The sequence below is a fragment of the Bicyclus anynana genome, chromosome 11 (genome assembly GCF_947172395.1).
Source record: "Bicyclus anynana chromosome 11, ilBicAnyn1.1, whole genome shotgun sequence".
NCBI classification, from domain to species: Eukaryota; Metazoa; Arthropoda; class Insecta; order Lepidoptera; family Nymphalidae; genus Bicyclus; species Bicyclus anynana.
Window position 1 is genome coordinate 13,638,539 of NC_069093.1, and position 17,344 is coordinate 13,655,882.

At 36.1% G+C, this 17,344-nt stretch overlaps 1 protein-coding gene across 1 annotated transcript; it reads left to right on the plus strand.

Moving 5' to 3' along the window:
* Positions 1-956: 956 nt before the first annotated feature.
* On the plus strand, positions 957-17,068 carry LOC112053756 (synaptogyrin). Its single transcript, XM_024093301.2, has 5 exons — positions 957-1,262; positions 3,255-3,492; positions 7,736-7,872; positions 8,587-8,764; positions 9,746-17,068. The coding sequence occupies exons 1-5, from the start codon at positions 1,161-1,163 to the stop codon at positions 9,775-9,777; spliced, it is 687 nt and encodes a 228-aa protein (XP_023949069.1). The 5' UTR covers positions 957-1,160; the 3' UTR covers positions 9,778-17,068.
* Positions 17,069-17,344: the final 276 nt, after the last annotated feature.

A 17,344-nucleotide genomic window follows, 5' to 3' on the forward strand; every position in this document is an offset into this window, starting at 1 on the left:
TGCTACTTCCCAAAGCCTAATTCTACCGTAATACCGCACTTCTTATGGTTAAAGCTTAAGCTGACCAACTTTCAGTTTTTATAGAATAACAGAGGTTTGTACACACTGGGTCACATACTATAAAAAATGTAGTAGATGGCGTTAGTGAACGGTGTATATTGAGATTTTGGAAAACAGTAGGGATTTAGATGTAGGTAGGTATTTAGGTACCTTTTTTGAAGCAGTCGGTAAGGAATTCAATGCACTCTATGTTTACTTACAAAGAAAGAATTAAGCCTGCAAAAGTATAGAAGAAAAATTAAGCAACTCATGAATGGCGTTGCAGTCAAAATATATTCGATTTTGACATCACGAGAACCCGATCGACCGGTTTAAATTGAAATAATCCGCCACGACAAATAATTAAGGTGAAACAGAAATAATAAATAAAATGTAATGAAATTAAATTCAGAGGTAATAAAAAAAGTTTATAAACCCGAGATAAATAATCGTAAATTATTAGGAAAATATTTTTTAAAACTGTGTTGTGCAACTTGCTCTATGGCTTCGTTCATGGATGATGGATCTGAAAAAAATAGTTCCTAAAGTTAACATTGGCAGCACCGTCTAAATGTAATCTGTGTCAAGTTCGAAATTGCATAGTGATGTAGAAATTATAAATCATCGATATTACCCTTATCAATATTGATGTAATAGAAAAGCATTTATATTATAGAAGTCATAAAACTACATTTTATGAGTATAACATGAACACAGATAACCAGAGAGATTGATTAAAGTTAAAGGATTTTTTCTAAAAGAAATGGTTTGAACGGAATGAATATTTCAAGTACGGGTACATTGAAAAGTTCGTTAACGAACAGTTGCATTTGCATTTCGAAAGATTCGTTAAAATCTATAATAATAATATCTCTTCTGGTAGTTATTAAATCCATTTCAAAAAATATAATGAAAACTTTCCAATTAACTTACCGATACCCAAGTCCGTCCCAATTCCCAGTCCCATCCCTAAAATGTCATTGTTTGCGAATTTCAGCCGTACTGAGTTGCGCGATCGATAAGTGAAATTGGACGATAAACGGGGTTTGTGAGGGCAGAGACTTTGATGGACTCCTCGGTCCAGTATTGAACGTGGTGAAATATATTTAAGAAGTGCGAAAATGGAAACGGCCGGTGCTTACGGTGGTGGAAAGGCTGGAGGCGCCTTTGATCCCCAGGCTTTCGTCCAGCGCCCCGCAGTTATTGTCAGAGCAGTTTGCTGGGTATGTAACGTAACATCTTACATGGAAAATATCAATAGTTTCCCTTTGACGCAATTAAACACAATAAAATCCTGCAAATTCATACACAATAAACAATGGAAATTTGAATTGAAGCAGATACATCATTGATCTTCTACATAGTTTAAAAAAAGAATAGATATCTACATTTATTTCAATTGTCTATACCTAACAGGTTCTTAATTAAGTATTTAAAAAAATTCCTTGAAGAATTCAAATGGGAGGCTTATGCCTATATAACTTTTATGTGTATTTTGTTTTGTTCACTACAACTATTAATCAATGACCTTGTCTTATGTGATCAAGCACAATACCTATATTTGTCTACTTGTTAACAACATATTACAATAGTTAATATTGATGCTAGTCATTCAATACATGGTCATAAACATAATCCTCATGTTTTAGAAAGGTTGCATGAGTTGACTGCTTGTTAATTGGTATTTTTACTCATGTTACTTGGATTGTTTCATTATACACTAGCAGACTAGCAGATATCTACTAACTCTAAACTACCTCCTTGTCAAATTTCAAGTTTGTTTGTGCAGTTTTTTGAAATTCTGTGCTGAGTGCTAACTTGAAAACTAGTACTGGAATCGACATTATGTAAACAGGAAGGCCTGCCCTTCCTTCTTGTAGGTGAGGGTTTATTAAGCTCATATCCACCACACTGGTCCAATACGAGTATGCAGGCTTTGGAATTTTTTTTATTCTGTAACCAACACTATCAAAAATTAATAACAATGACCGGGACTAAGCTGCTAGTCCACGAAAGCTGCACTAGGCAATGGAGCTAAGAAACGGCACAAAATTTCCGCTCCTCTTAAGTGGAAGGAAGTTAAATAAATTAAATTTACCATAGCCTGCAGCCTCGTGTCTCTGCAGTACATGGACACAGTATGCAACTATGCTCGGCATTAGTCAAAATGCTCCCTCGTTCCGCTCTGGTGGACAGGCAGCCTAATGGCATAATTTGCACATTTAGCCTTATAAGGGGAATATTTAATCTAAAGCTATCTGTTTCATCCCATCACAACAAAGAACTATATATGACACTGAAAAATTATATAATAAATACCACTAGCTTATAATCTATCTTGCAAGATTGTCAACTGTCGAAAGATTGTGAACTCTATACATACTCCTAAGACCCGTTACTTGAGTGGCTCAGAAACCACTGCTTAGGTCAGGTTACTTAGATATTGGCTGAGTTTGTTGTGAGCTCTTCTCGGACCAAGGCACGTTTGGAACCCTCAGATTGAGCTTTTCTTAATTGGTCCAGGTCTAGCTGGTCAGAGGCTTTGGCCGTGGCTACCTACCAACAAAGACGTACCGCCGAGCGATTTAGTGTTCTGGTACGATGTCGTGTAGAAACCGAAAGGGGTGTGGATTTTCATTCTCCTCCTAACAAGTTAGCCCGCTTCCATTTTAGACTGCATCATCACTTACCACCAAGTGAGATTGTAGTCGAGGGCTAACTTGTAAAGAATAAAAAAAAGTATCCTATCCTACTTCCTACTAAATATTATAAACGCGAAAGTTTGTATGGATGTTTGGATGTATGTTTTGATGTTTAGACGTTTGTTACTCTTTAATGCTGCTACTACTGAAACGATTTGGGTAAAATTTGGAATAGAAATGGATTTTACTCAGGATTAACACATAGGCTACTTTTTATCCCGAAAAAATCCATGGTTTCCCGAGATTTGCGAAAACTGATGATTTTAATGATATGAATGTTTGTTACTCTTTCACGCCTCGACTACTTAACCGAATTAGCTGAAATTTGGTATTGAGATATATTATAGCATGGATTAACACATAGGCTACTTTTTATCCCGGAAAAATCCATGGTTCCCGAGGGATTTGTGAAATACTAAATTCCACGCAGACGACCTCGCGGGCGTCCGCTAATCCTTAAATAAACTATCAAAATATGGATAATGATAATTCAATTTACGCAATCCTCACCAGCTGTTCAGCGTGATTGTGATGGGCTGCATATCAGCCAAGGGCTGGTACATCAGCAAGAAGGACGGCAAGGAGTACTGCGTGTACAATGACGACACCAACGCCTGCAACTACGGCGTCGGCATTTCCGTCATCGCCTTCGTCGCCTCCGTCGGCTTCATCGCCGGCGAGTATCTCTTCGACCAGATGTCGTCGGTCAAAACGAGGAAGCATTATGTGCTGGCTGATATGGGATTCTCTGGTAAGTCTTTTAAGTTCTTCTTTCTCTATTCTTTGATTTTTTCTCTATTCTGGTAACTTCTTATCATCACAAATCAAAAGAATCTACGGAGTCTCTGATTCTTCTACCAACACGTGTAATTATGGCGACAGCATATCTGACATCGCATTGGGATTCTCTGGTAAGTCTTCTTTTTCTTTTATATTTAGTAAGTTTATCTAAATATTGGTAGATTTATCATCACAGACCCAGTCTATGATCAACGCCCTTCAACTACGGCGTCAGCATATCCGTTATCGCCTTCGATGATGTCAGCTATCCACCTAGTAGGGGTTTATCGCCGAACAGGTTTTATGTTGATATCGTGATATAAGTCGATGTGGTAAACTGTTATATGTACTTATTCACTGCACTAATTATAATTGTACAAGAATAAAAATTAAAGGAATATAAAATGGCTGTTGCAGATGGAATGGAATGATGGGTAATGACTCGACAATAACAATGTATATTCGCATGCGCGGTTCACGGAATTTTAAATAGGAAACTGATATGAAATGTTAAAATGTAGATGACCAGACTTAGAGTGGGCGAACGAAAGAGTTCGCCACAGGTTCGAAAACACTGCGCTTTTATGTGGAAAGCACCTAGGAATCCAAACGTCTTTAGACTCTTCAAACTATTTCCCCGCCTATTGCCACTTAATAAGTCTTTATCCCTGGGACACGATAAGTGCACTTTCCAAGATCTGTATTGTCTTGCAGCTTCTGTATTCTATGAAATCTTCTAGCACAGTTAGCAAAAACTATTAAATATTTTATCGAGTATAATTTAAGTCACTGTCAATAAAAATTGCTGGACATTGAACAGTGTAGTGAACTAATTGTAGTTCCATATAAATGTGCCATTAACTGGGTACGCTTATCACCAATTTGTGTCTTTCAACGTAAAAATCAAGCAACAATCATGAAAAAATCTATAATATAAACACCCCCATGTACAACAAATTGTTCTTTGTATACAATACCATTCTTAATGCCTATCGTGAATTTTTACGAGTGAAATAAAATGGAGCTTCGCTTATTGTAGTACATGCGATAAACAACACTCGTTGATGGCATCACACTTCCTATAAAATGCAAAGAGAAAGTTAAATGAGGTTCATGAATATTTTTACTACAGGGACTAGCAGTTCTCGGACATGCGTTGCAAAAATTCGCCTTCCACCTATTGTTTGTTTTTTATAGAAATTGTATAATATCTAGCGTTCCATGGATTCACCGTGCAATTGCTGGGTCCAACGCTTGGTAGAGAGCAAAACTCCGAGCAGAGTCCTGGACTTGTAACACAGGCAAGTCTTTTGCAAAACCCACGCCCGGGTGACGTCAAATATCGGGGACCTCGTCTTCGCCGGCACAGATGTTGTGTAGCTCTTGTTTGTGTTGCCTCGGAAGCATTGTCTGTTGTCATGTCGTCGTCTGGATCATAATGGAGGTTTTTGGGACGCCTCTGTTTGCAGTTAGCCTTCAGGTTTTATAAGCCTCAACCATCAACGTTGGTTGGGTTGGGTGGCAGCTCTGTCGAAGTAGTAACAACCATGTTGCAGTCAATTAAGGACAACCAAGCGCGGCGCCACCGCTGTGAGAATCGTTTCGTCAGTGACTCAGTGCAATAAAACTGATTTAGTCCAGGTCACATTGATTGACATCAGCTCTTACCGTATCTTATCTTCAATGACGGAATTTATGGGTGACCTGGTACTTGGTATTGTCCTGGTGGCATCTAATGATCGGGTTTTCATTATCAATAAAATCAGGACGTCTGACAAATACTTAATCCTATCCTATCATTTAGATCTCATTCTTTATAACATAAATCAATTTAGATACAATTTTTTGTATTCTTTAACAATGATGTCCGCATAATGTTATTGTCTTTTATGTACACCATATTTAGATTTATATACACCGAACGTCTCATTGTTTATAATATAAATAAATTTAGATTTTTTATGTTGTTCAACAATGATGTCTGCATAATGTTATTGCCTTTAGACATCATATTTATATTTGTAAACAGCAAAACAGACAAATTTCCAACTAGTTCTTCTTCCTATTTCTGCAATGCAAGAAGGGTCTTGCATTGCAGAAATAGGATGCTCTTTGTAGGGTCTTTCAGGAATCGAAGTCCTGAGCTGAGTCACGTACACACACATCCATTCTGAACTGAAACTGTCTAGTTTAATGTCGACAATCCACCTAGTGAGAAGTCGATCAACGCTGCGCTTTCTGGTGTCGGGTCGCCATTCCAATACCTTGTATCAGTTTTCAATTCATATTGGGAACTCTAGAAATACAGAAATATGTTCCTTTGTCTAATATCTAAAATAATATTTATCCCAAAGTTTTCCGTTGTTAGAATTTTCTTGATAACAATAAAACGGCGTCCAATTGACCTTTACTTTAATATCTACCTTCGTCGCTGCCTGCGAACCGCGACGTAAAGCGGCTCGTAAAAGAAAATGTTATAAATGTAAAGGAATATTGAAGTAGGTAGGTAAGTTTACTCGCTCACTCTAACTTCTTTTTCCGGTGTTTTTATCGAGTATAGAAGTTTGAAGAATTATGAATACTTTAAGGTAAATATTAGAATGGTACTCTGTAAAGGAGAAAATTGTGAATAATGTTTAGGCAAAACTCCAAGGAATATTCCTTTAGATAGCTTTGGAAAATATTTCTCCCATCTAAACCTACATTTTATTTTAAACGGCTCACCTATTAACTGTGTATTGTTGCTACGTACGCGGAAACTAATTTCCTTAACTTAACTTAACTAAACTAGCGGACGCCTGCGATTCCGTTCGGCAGAAATCATGTTCAAATCCCGCAGGCACTATGGATTTTCTTGGGTAAAGCCTATGTTCAATTTATCTCTAAACCATATTTATTCCAAATCGATTCAGTGGTTTAGCAGTGAATACCATCCACATACACCAACCCTGCCACAGCCCTACTCAACCCTACCCTTCTCCTACCCTAAGTATCGAATGTCTGTCTTCTGGTTCTAAGCTACCCCTCCACCAATTTTCAGCCAAACCAATTTAGCCGTTCTTGAGTTATAAATAGTGTAACTAACACGAATTTCTTTTATATACTTGAAAGATTAGTATGTAAGTGTGGATTGTCAAACAAACGTTTGCTACCCACATCTTGTAGTGGAAGTAGATGAAACGCTGTATGTCGGTCAAGGTCAATGCAACGTATTGGTTTTACTGTGTGTACACACTTTTATATCCCGTGTAAGAAGTAGATACATAGGTAAACGCGAATGTGGGGTGTAATATTGAAACTTAGAGCACGTTTTGAGAATTTATGTGACTTATATTCTGTATTTTATGACGGACTACTTACCTAGTAACTATTGCCTTTTTCAATTACCTCCGTACTTATTTGAATCGTTTGATCTTCCTTTTTTTATTATTCCGATGTATTTACATAGGAGTTTGTTTTGTAAGTTCTTTACGAACTTGAATTTGCATTGCGTAGATTGCAACCAATCGAGGGAAAGGAGTGGGAGGATCAGGATTGACACATACCTTAACTGAACTCATGAACACCACGATCTCTGAATATCAACAGAATTTGTCATGAGTCTCCCACACAGAAAGGTTCCATCCCTAAATTGCTCTTAGAAGTTGACGGTTTCTTCCAGGTAATAGACTGTTGTTAATGGTGAAGCCAGGTTACATCCATAGTTATAAATCGAGTCAAAAAGTCAGGAGAGAGGTCGGGATCTTGTTGTAACAAATCTAAACAGCTTTGGATTTCTTATTTTTTCTTGGTTTGTCTCTGCGCGTCTGTAAGCAATCAAGGCATACCTCGCGCTGACACTTTTTTCATGCCCAAATAGTCGTATAAAATATTATGAACCCTCCCTATCGAAATCTTTACTTCATCAGCTATAAAACGAACAAGTAACACGACGATCGGATAAAGTATTCTTTTCAACCTTTTTCTTTTAACCTTTGTTCTGTTAATGCTGTCTTAGGGCATCCCAAACATGGGTCGTCATTAAAGTTCTTCCTTGCTTATATTCAGCAATTGTAGAACTTGGAGGAGCATAATATCATATAGTAGAACTACTACTATTACTACTACTATTACATTACTTTGTATGAAAACATAAATAGCTTTCTTTTTTTAGTTAAAAAAAATATATTATTCTCACTACATAATGAACACCCCTCGTATTTGTACATTTCCAGCGTTCTGGGCATTCCTGTACTTCGTGGGCTTCTGCTACCTGTCGAACGCGTGGGGCAAGACTGAGGTGCCGCCGGTCGGAACCGCCAATAACATGCAAGGCGCCATTGCCTTCTGTTTCTTCTCTATATTCGCCTGGGTAAGTGATCTGGCATGGTCGCTGACTATGGGCCTCTTGAGTAGGCTCAGATTCACTTTTCGGGAGGATGGAGTATCTGTGCGAGATCGAATCAAAGTCACCGACATAGCTCAACAAGTCGTGAAGCAGAAATGTCAATGGGCGATGAAGAGCCAATAGATTGGGTTCCTAGAATAGCGATCCTGCGCTGCATTGGAAGTCATTGCCATTATGAAGTTATCTAAAAGTTGCGAGTCATCATCATCAGTCTATTTTCAATGGCACACTACAAGATCAGGACTCTCTCAAAATGGTACTTTAAAGCTAGGAATTCCAGTTGACAATTTAAAATACTCTGATGTTGATGATGATAATAGATAGTCATCATCATCATCATATTAGCCGATAGACATCCTGTGCAGGACATAGGCCTTTTGTGGAGACTTTCAAACATCACGATCCTGAGTCGCGTGCATACAACGAATCGTTGCGACTCGTCGACTGGTCGACCAACACTGCGCTTTCTAGTGCAGGGGTCGTCATCTTAGGACCCCGACGTCCATAGGGTCTTCGAACTATGTGCATTGCCATTTCAGCTGTGGTTGTGGTTCTTCTGCGAATCTACTCATTTCTGATTCGATCACGCAGGGATACTCCGAGTATGGCTCGTTAATAGGTATAAATGTACAATAACTTGGGGTAGTTGAGAAGAAGCGTGTGTGGTGTTTGGTGCAGGTGGCGTGCGCGTTCTTCGCATTCCAGCGGTTCCGTGTGGGAGCGGATGCGGCGTTTGCGCCGGCTTATGAGGTGGAGGGTGGCGTGGGCAGCCCCGGATCCTTCCCCGCCTACCCCGGCGGGCCCGACCCGCAGCCCGCCTACAGCGACCCTCCTTTCTCGCAGCAGCACACCGCCGGTGAGTGACGACACTTTACTTGAGGTGGGATACGAGGTGGAATGTGGCATGGGCGGCCCAGACGCGCGCGACCCGCCCCTTCTCGCTGCCGCATACCGCCGGTGAGTTACGACATTTTACATGAGGTGGCATGCGAGGTACAGTGTGGCATGGGCAGCCCAGACGCGTGCGACCCGCAGCCCACCTACAGCGACTCGCCCTTCTCGCAGCTGGACACCACCGGTGAGTGACGACAGTTTACTTGAGGTGGCATACGAGGTGGAGTTTGGCATGGGCAGCTCAGACTCGCGCGACGCGTATCCTACATAGACCCGTTCTTCTCGCAGCCGCACACCGCCGGTGACACTTTACGAGAGGTGGCGTGCACGCCCGCATGCGAGGGCGACGCATGCAGTCCCAGCGCCTTTCACACCTTCTAAACCACTGCACACCGTATAGCTAGTGACTGACGGACATTATCCTCATCTGACGTGCTGGTTGAACTAATCTGAAGTTAGTTATTTTTTGGTTGCCATTATCCCACCCACAAAATGTTAAAGGCTCATACTTTGTGGAGGTACTCAAATATGTGCATAGGTGTACTCCCTTAAGTTCATCTGCCGTGGTAGAGTACATCCAAATATCGCCTCTCTGGCTCCTCTATTATTTATAAATGGAAGCGTACCGCCGGTCTTTCAGGTGAAGCTTGCGTGCGGCGTGATATTAGGAGCTTGTCCTTCAACATGGGCTTCCCCTATTAATCTCTACTTTTCTCTGTACGTCGTTATTCTTTTTCATTCAAGTCCGGCGAACTTCCGGAAATCATTCTCCCAACGTTTTATCTGTCTACCTTTTGTCTTCCCCAGATTCCATTCTGAAAACATTTGTGTCCATTTCTTATTTTTTTTCATATAACTATTTTCTTTAACGTTTTATTTTATAATACACACAAAAATAGTAATATTTAATTATTTAGATAACATGTCGTCTCTCCTTTTCCAGGAAACATCGATTACACTGCACCGACGTATTAAGTTGTTTTGGAGTTGAATCGCGTTATCACGTTCCATTGTTTTATATGCAAACAAGTTGTAATTAATACTTTGTTAAACTGTGCCACCAGGCATAAATACCTAACAAGAAATAAATATATGACAGTGTTAAAAATCGGTCTTATAAGTTAGATGTTCTAAATTAAAAGATAATCCAACTACAGTCCAGAGATAAGAGCAAGTTAGAGTAAACTGTATTTTCATTCAAATTATCGAAATCATAGGCAGAGAGAAGCCAGCTAAATATTAAGGCGTATCTTCGGACGAACACTGCATTATTAAAAACAATTAAAACATAACTCAACAAAATTAACCAATGCACTGTATTCGTTAATTTTGAGTAAAACTAAAGTATGATGGAAATTAGTTACAAAATTTATAAAGTAACAAAACATTAAAGTATTAATTATAACTTGGAAGTTTCAATAAAATCATTGTTTTAATTAAATTTTATTTAGTACGTATGTACTTTAAAGTACCAAAGTATATTTTTTTAATTTATTTTTAGAAATACAGTCCAATATTTTATAGGTTGTAATTTATTTCGTGGTTTTACGCTTGTACCACCACATTTATTTAGCTAAATCTTAATAAAGAAAAAACATAAAGAAAATTCATAAAATAATAATTTCAATACAAATCGATAATTTGTTTAATCATAATATTCGAGTTGTAAGTAACATTTAAATTCGAATATTATCTTGTTAAATTAATCGATTATGGCCTAAAACTATTCGTTATTTGGAATTGTTTCAATTGCTTGATTCGTGGTGATGTTATTTATTTTGTGATTGTCTCGAATGATTATTTATTTATTTTAAATAAATTTGTTATGTTTTATATATTATTTTAAATAATATCTTAATAATTATAATTACATAGGACATGTATTGCTTCACGGTACCTGCTTTTAGGTATGTACGACAATATCAACTGTAATGTAAAATATTAATCAATATATTATTATTATGTAAATATGTATTACCAGTATCGTATTCGTCAGAGTTTGTGGACTATTTCATTTTATATAATATACAGCGAAACCTGCTTGTAATTATGAGATTATACGTGTGTATACTACATAATTTGTTGGTAATATTAATTATTTAATACATTGTTTCATTATGATTCATCATATCAGCCGATGGACGTCCACTGCAGGACATAGGCCTTTTGTAGGGACTTCCAAACATCACGATACTGAGCCACCTGGATCCAGCGAATCCCTGCGACTCGCTTGATGTCGTCAGTCCACCTGGTGGGGGGTCGGCCAACACTGCGCTTACTAGTGCGGGTTCGCCATTCCAGCACTTTGGAACCCCAACGTCCATCGGCTCTTCGAACTATGTGCCCCGCCCATTGCCACTTCAGCTTCGCAACTCGTTGAGCTATGTCGGTGACTTTGGTTCTTCTGCGGATCTCTTCATTTCTGATTCGATCACGCAGAGATACTCCTAACATAGCTCCTTCATGTCATTATGATTAATCAAAAACAATTACTGTGCTTTGCAGTAATATGCGCATCTAATACGGTAGTGTATTGTTGTATACTGCTTTTTGTATTGCGTTATTTCAATATACCAATAACTCCCACTTTCTTTTGTACTTAACTTCTTGACTACTTCATAATTAAGAAGTAAATGAAGGTATTTAATAGTACTTTATTATCTTTACGACATCCCCTAAACACTATTATATAAAGTCTAGACCTGTATAAATATTTCAAAGAAATCGTCCACAATCTCTCAGTCTATAAATATATAATTATTTTTAATTTTTTAGTGATTGTGATTGTGATAATATTTTTTTCTCTTCAATCGTTACCAATTTCATACTTGTGCCATGTTACTAAGTGTCATTCGTGCTATATGCATATTATTTGAAATCCTAGATATTTAATAATAATAATTATTATTATTAATAGTAGATTATGAAACAGTTGCTTTTTTAAAACTCTGAATGTAATTCGAAAGAAAAAGGTTTAATAAAGACGAGACATTTTTAAAACCGAATTTATAGTATGTTTTACTTTTAGTTTACTTCATGTAAAATACTGATACTAAATAAAGTTAACAACCAAAGTTCAACAAAATAATCTAAACGCATTTACAATGTCGCCATTTACAATTAAAAACAACTAATTCGAAAATATCTTTGATCATTTAATTTTTTTGGATCATATATTTCTTTTTTTTTTTTTATTTCATATATTTAATTTTTTTTTTTGAGAGCCGTGATAGCCCAGTGGATATGACCTCTGCCTCCGATTCCGGAGGGTGTGGGTTCGAATCCGGTCCGGGACATGCACCTCCAACTTTTCAGTTATGTGCATTTTAAGAAATTAAATATCACGTGTCTCAAACGGTGAAGGAAAACATCGTGAGGAAACCTGCATACCAGAGAATTATCTTAATTCTCTGCGTGTGTGAAGTCTGCCAATCCGCATTGGGCCAGCGTGGTGGACTATTGGCCTAAATTCTGAGAGGAGACTCGAGCTCAGCAGTGAGCCGAACATGGGTTGATGATGACAATTTAATTTTTTAAGTAGAGAATGAAACGTTACATAATTTGGTTTGAAACCTCTCATGGAATATGTATTATAAATCTGATTTCATTTAAAATAAAAATTACGCTCAAAGTTTTAAAATCCCCCACTATTCCTACTATTTATTTATACCGTTAATATTTATACAGAAACCGTTTAAAAATCTACTATTGTAATATTTTGATTTACATAGAATAATTATGTACAGTGTGTACTGTATGTTTGAGACATTATTTTTTAGTCAATATTTAATTTGTTTTTAGCAGGTGTACCTACTAATATGAAAAGTATTAATTTTGTTAATGCAATGCGCATTTGCAATTTTTTTTTTAATTATCACTGCGTTTACGCTCGAACGTTTTCTAACCTACAATTCTTGTTGTTTTAGAATATTTTTAATTGGACTAAAAATTTAAATAATACTATATATGTATGTTTTTCTTTTGAATGTTATTATTATTTATTTCTATTATTTTATGTCCTATTAATAATTATGATCACTTACGTAAAAGCTACGTATTATATAGGATAAATACTTTTTACAATACAATATAAAAATATATTATAGTAATTCATGCATATTTTGGCAAATAAATGTAAATTTACATTAAACACTATTAATTGAAAACACATTATTAAAATTATATACATGTATTTAAAAATATATAAGGTATCTGCATATCCATATATATTATGTTTCATCATTTACGATAATAAGTCAGAAAATGTTCTAAAACAAATATATTGAATATGTAAACTAGGTAAGGTATATGTGCAATGGATTTAACACTTAGATATATTGGCTGTTAATGAGAAGCTTTGCTGTGTTACTGTGTAGGTGGAATATTCAAAATGTTACTTAAAATATACATATATAATGGGATATTTGATTATTCAAGTGTAAGAAAAGAGTAGTCTGAGACGGATATGACGTCACTCGATTTTCTCGTGATGCCTCGTAACGACGCTAGGTGGCGCGAGTTGTTTCCGTGAAGAGATAAGTGGGGGCGCTCGGGTGGGAGTCACTGGTGTTACAAGTCGTTCGGTCACTCGGTGTTTCATCAGTATTGCGATGGCGGTCGATCCGTCAACATCTCTTGTGGAGTAATCCTTCTCGGGTTACTCTGAAATAGTCAGAGAGAATCTCTTTCTTAATCATTTAACTCTGCTTAATTTTGGTTACATTTTGATTTGGTGATTAATTTGTTCTGCTAAGAATTGTGATAAAACCTAAATCGTGAATTGTTGACACCTTTGTTCCACATTGGTGTTCTTATTTCCAAATCTACACTCATGAGTTTGCTAAATCAAAACTATTATATATCTAAAAGGCCAGTGAAAGCTGTTTTGAAATAGTTGATGGACCTGGCACCTACAATAGCCTGACTGGCTAGCAATCAAATATCTCACTATCTATAAATTTTCAACATTTATATGAGCTATTCAGTATTATTATATTTTATAATTTAGATTAATATATTATGCTAAATAAATAATAATATTTTTTCAAAGATCTTGAAATTTTCTTTTTGTAGTAAGTATAATATCATTTTTTTAGAAAAATGTATCCAAAGTATTTCGTAATCACTAATATGACATATTTGCTTTCAAAAAAAATAATATTTAAAGAAAAATCTTACTTTAGAGTAAGGTATTAATAAGTACAAACTATAAAATTTATAGTTCGAAACCAAACAATATTATATTTTAATGCAATGATATCTAAGAATATATAAAAGGAATTATCTTTCGAAAAAAATAGGCCCTAAAGTATTTTCTACCATTGTGAATAGTTGTAAATCAATCTGGCTTGATTTCACTAAACAATTATCAATAAAAAACAATTATTGATAAAACTTAACTAGAGCGATAAGTTAAGTGGAAAAGCTTGTATCATATTTTTATAATTATGCTCCTTTCAAATAAATACATAGATAACTTGTTATCGTTTGTGATTCGCTGAGTGTAAATGTACCTTTATGTGGTTAATCTTGATAGTAATGTGGAACTTAACTAACAATTTCAGTAATTTAATACGATTAATTTTCAGCATTTTAATTCAATTATTTGTATTCAATTATATCATTCAGTGTTCTTTATTCAAAGTGTTACTAAACGTCTGTATAACGCAGTCTAGCACTAAAATTAATATCCGGCTGCTCAGAGATTGCGTTTTTGATAGGTCGTGATCGAATGAGATCGACTAATTTATAATAATAAATTTTTTGTCTCATCACTACAAAGACGACCTTGTACGCCAGTTCGAAATTACATCGCCCGATCACGGCCTGTTTTAAACGCAATCTCTGAGCGGCCGGATATTAGATAAAAATGTTATGTGTACTAGATTTGATTAAAAAATTATACCCAAATGCATATGATCTCTAAAGTAAATAAATACAACCGCTGAAAATCTTTAATTGCATGCAATTACTCGTACTACTGTCACGATTAACCTAAATCGTAGATATTATTACAGATATTTTAGATGTAGATATTATAACAGTATATTAGATCTGTTCTGATAATAATTGTATTGTACTAATCAATAATAATAAAAAAAGAAAATACACAAAAAATTGTAATAAGTGTTGAATATTATGCTAAAATCCAATACGGTGTTTGATGACAAATGTTGTTGTGCATAGTGGTAATCATGTTTTTAGGTTGTTGACGGAAAAGTAATCATATTATGTACTTATTTCATTAGTGAATTACTATGAACATTTTATATTTGTCTGCGTATAGTTAAAACGTTCTGAGTTTCGCGTTATATGACAGTGACTTAACCTACGTAGAATGTTTTTTGGGCGCACGCTTAGATCTTTGTTTTAGACGTCAAGACCGAGTCCGCTGCGGTGGCGAGCACAGTGCAAAAGACTGCCAGAAGACCGCTCGAAGAGCCAGCGACTAGTGCCAACTGAGTTGGGGCGACTTTATACTCGGCCCAAGCTCAGTTAGCACAAGTCGCTGGATTCCGAAAGAGAGCAAGAAACAAGAAGGCCGGTACCGGTAAGACTCAAATTTCTGGACGCCGGCAAACGAGCCCACACCGCGGGGTCACCCAGCGCCCAGTCTGTCCCAACGAGAAACAACTAAGAAAAGCAGAAAAATACCGAGAAGCGGTTGTTAGATCAATACATCCCCGAGGACGGAGTGAGCAAGTGTCTCTACGATTGATTAAAATATAAATACTACGACAAACACAAGATAACGGAAAGTTTAAAAATACCTAAATGCGAAAGCTTCTTGAAGAAAAGCCATTTTAGAAGCACGTTTGGAAACTCTTCGAAAGCAAAAGGATAAGATAGATGTTAAACTTGAGATAGCTGGAAAGAAATAGGTATTAACGCAAATTAAAGAGGACTCAAGTTAAAGCAACAACAAAGACACAGCTATCGAAAATATTAATAGATAATAATTATGTAAAACAGTTCATACATTTAGTTTACACTTATATCCATGACTATTAACCACACGCTGTCATGATTTTCCCAACTACGGCGTTGCACACCCAGTCAACTACTCGCCCTATACCGTCTTCGAAAAGGAAAAAAGCAACAGCAAGTGCCAGCTGAGTTGGGGCGACTTTATACTCGGTCCAAGCTCAGTTGGCACAAGTCGCTGGATTTCGAAAGAAAGCAAGAAACAAGAAGGCCGGTAGGTACTGTGGCATCCACCGTGAAACACCGCTCAGCACCTCGAGAAGATCTTTCCAAACACCTTTCGTAACGAGACTCATTCTAAACTCAGTAGTCATTTTTGAAGTGAAAACTATAGAGTCTTCACTCGGAATTTTTTTTTTTGGGAAGCACAGATTAAGTGAGATTGTGGATGGTACGATGTCGTGTAAAACCCGAAAGGGGTGTGGATTTTCTTCTTATTCCTAACAAGTTAGCCCGCTTCCATATTGCATCATACAAGTTGGACATACATACAAGTTGAGCACCCTGATGGACTTACCATCAGGGTGATATTGTAGTCAAGGGATAACTTGTAAATAATGAAAAAAAGATCTTTATGAGTTATGATTTTGCGCGTGTTTTTGAATACGAGTTTCAGTAGTAGGGGCACTTGTGTAGAATGAAAAACATTTGCTATTGTGGGCACATTCTAACTTTTTATTACATGATTAGTCATTACATGATTGGACAAAGTAATTCACTACTGAATGATGAAATCCTTTTTTTTATATTCACAAATGTATATTTCAATTTTCAATAAAATAATGATTTAGATTTGATGATTAACTCATTTATTCTGGATGGAAACTTTTTATTTAACAGTATTTGTAAACAATATAAATAGAAAGTTGTATTTGTTTAGCCATATAATTTCGTTTTAATAATGAAAAAAAAACTTGAATAAATTAGTTAAATCATCAAAAGCGGTACCTATAATGACTTTTGACACTAACCGTGTTTATTAGGTAATAATAATTATTTTTCGGGGATTGTCAAGCGTTTAAGCTCGAAATATATTTTTTTTATTGTAATAATTCAAGAATAAGATAATTGTACCAATAATTATGTATTTTTTGATGTATGATGACACAAAATCTGGTTAATTTCCAATCTAAAACTATGATTTAAACAATTTTTACATGCAACGCAACGGTATCCGAAAAAATAATTATAATTCTATTTAATAAACTTATAAATACTTGTTCATTGTGTTATCATGTAAAAGGAAATGGTAATGATAATAAATAAATTGGAATGATAGATATGTGTTATTGTCGTTTTATTTCTAAATCCATGTACCAATTAGGTAATTAGTTCTTGGAATATAGGTACCAGAAAATATAAGTGTTCCCATGTTGCGATAAAAATAATCTACTTTCTGCCATTAGCATATTTGAAGCGGCAATTTACAGGTACGACATACGACATTTATAGGTACCTATGCCTATGTAGCTAGTATGTACGTGCTATAAAGAATATCAGCAGTTAGAAAACTACTAAGAAGTAGTTTAAAAAAAAATAAGAAAACCAATGTTGAACA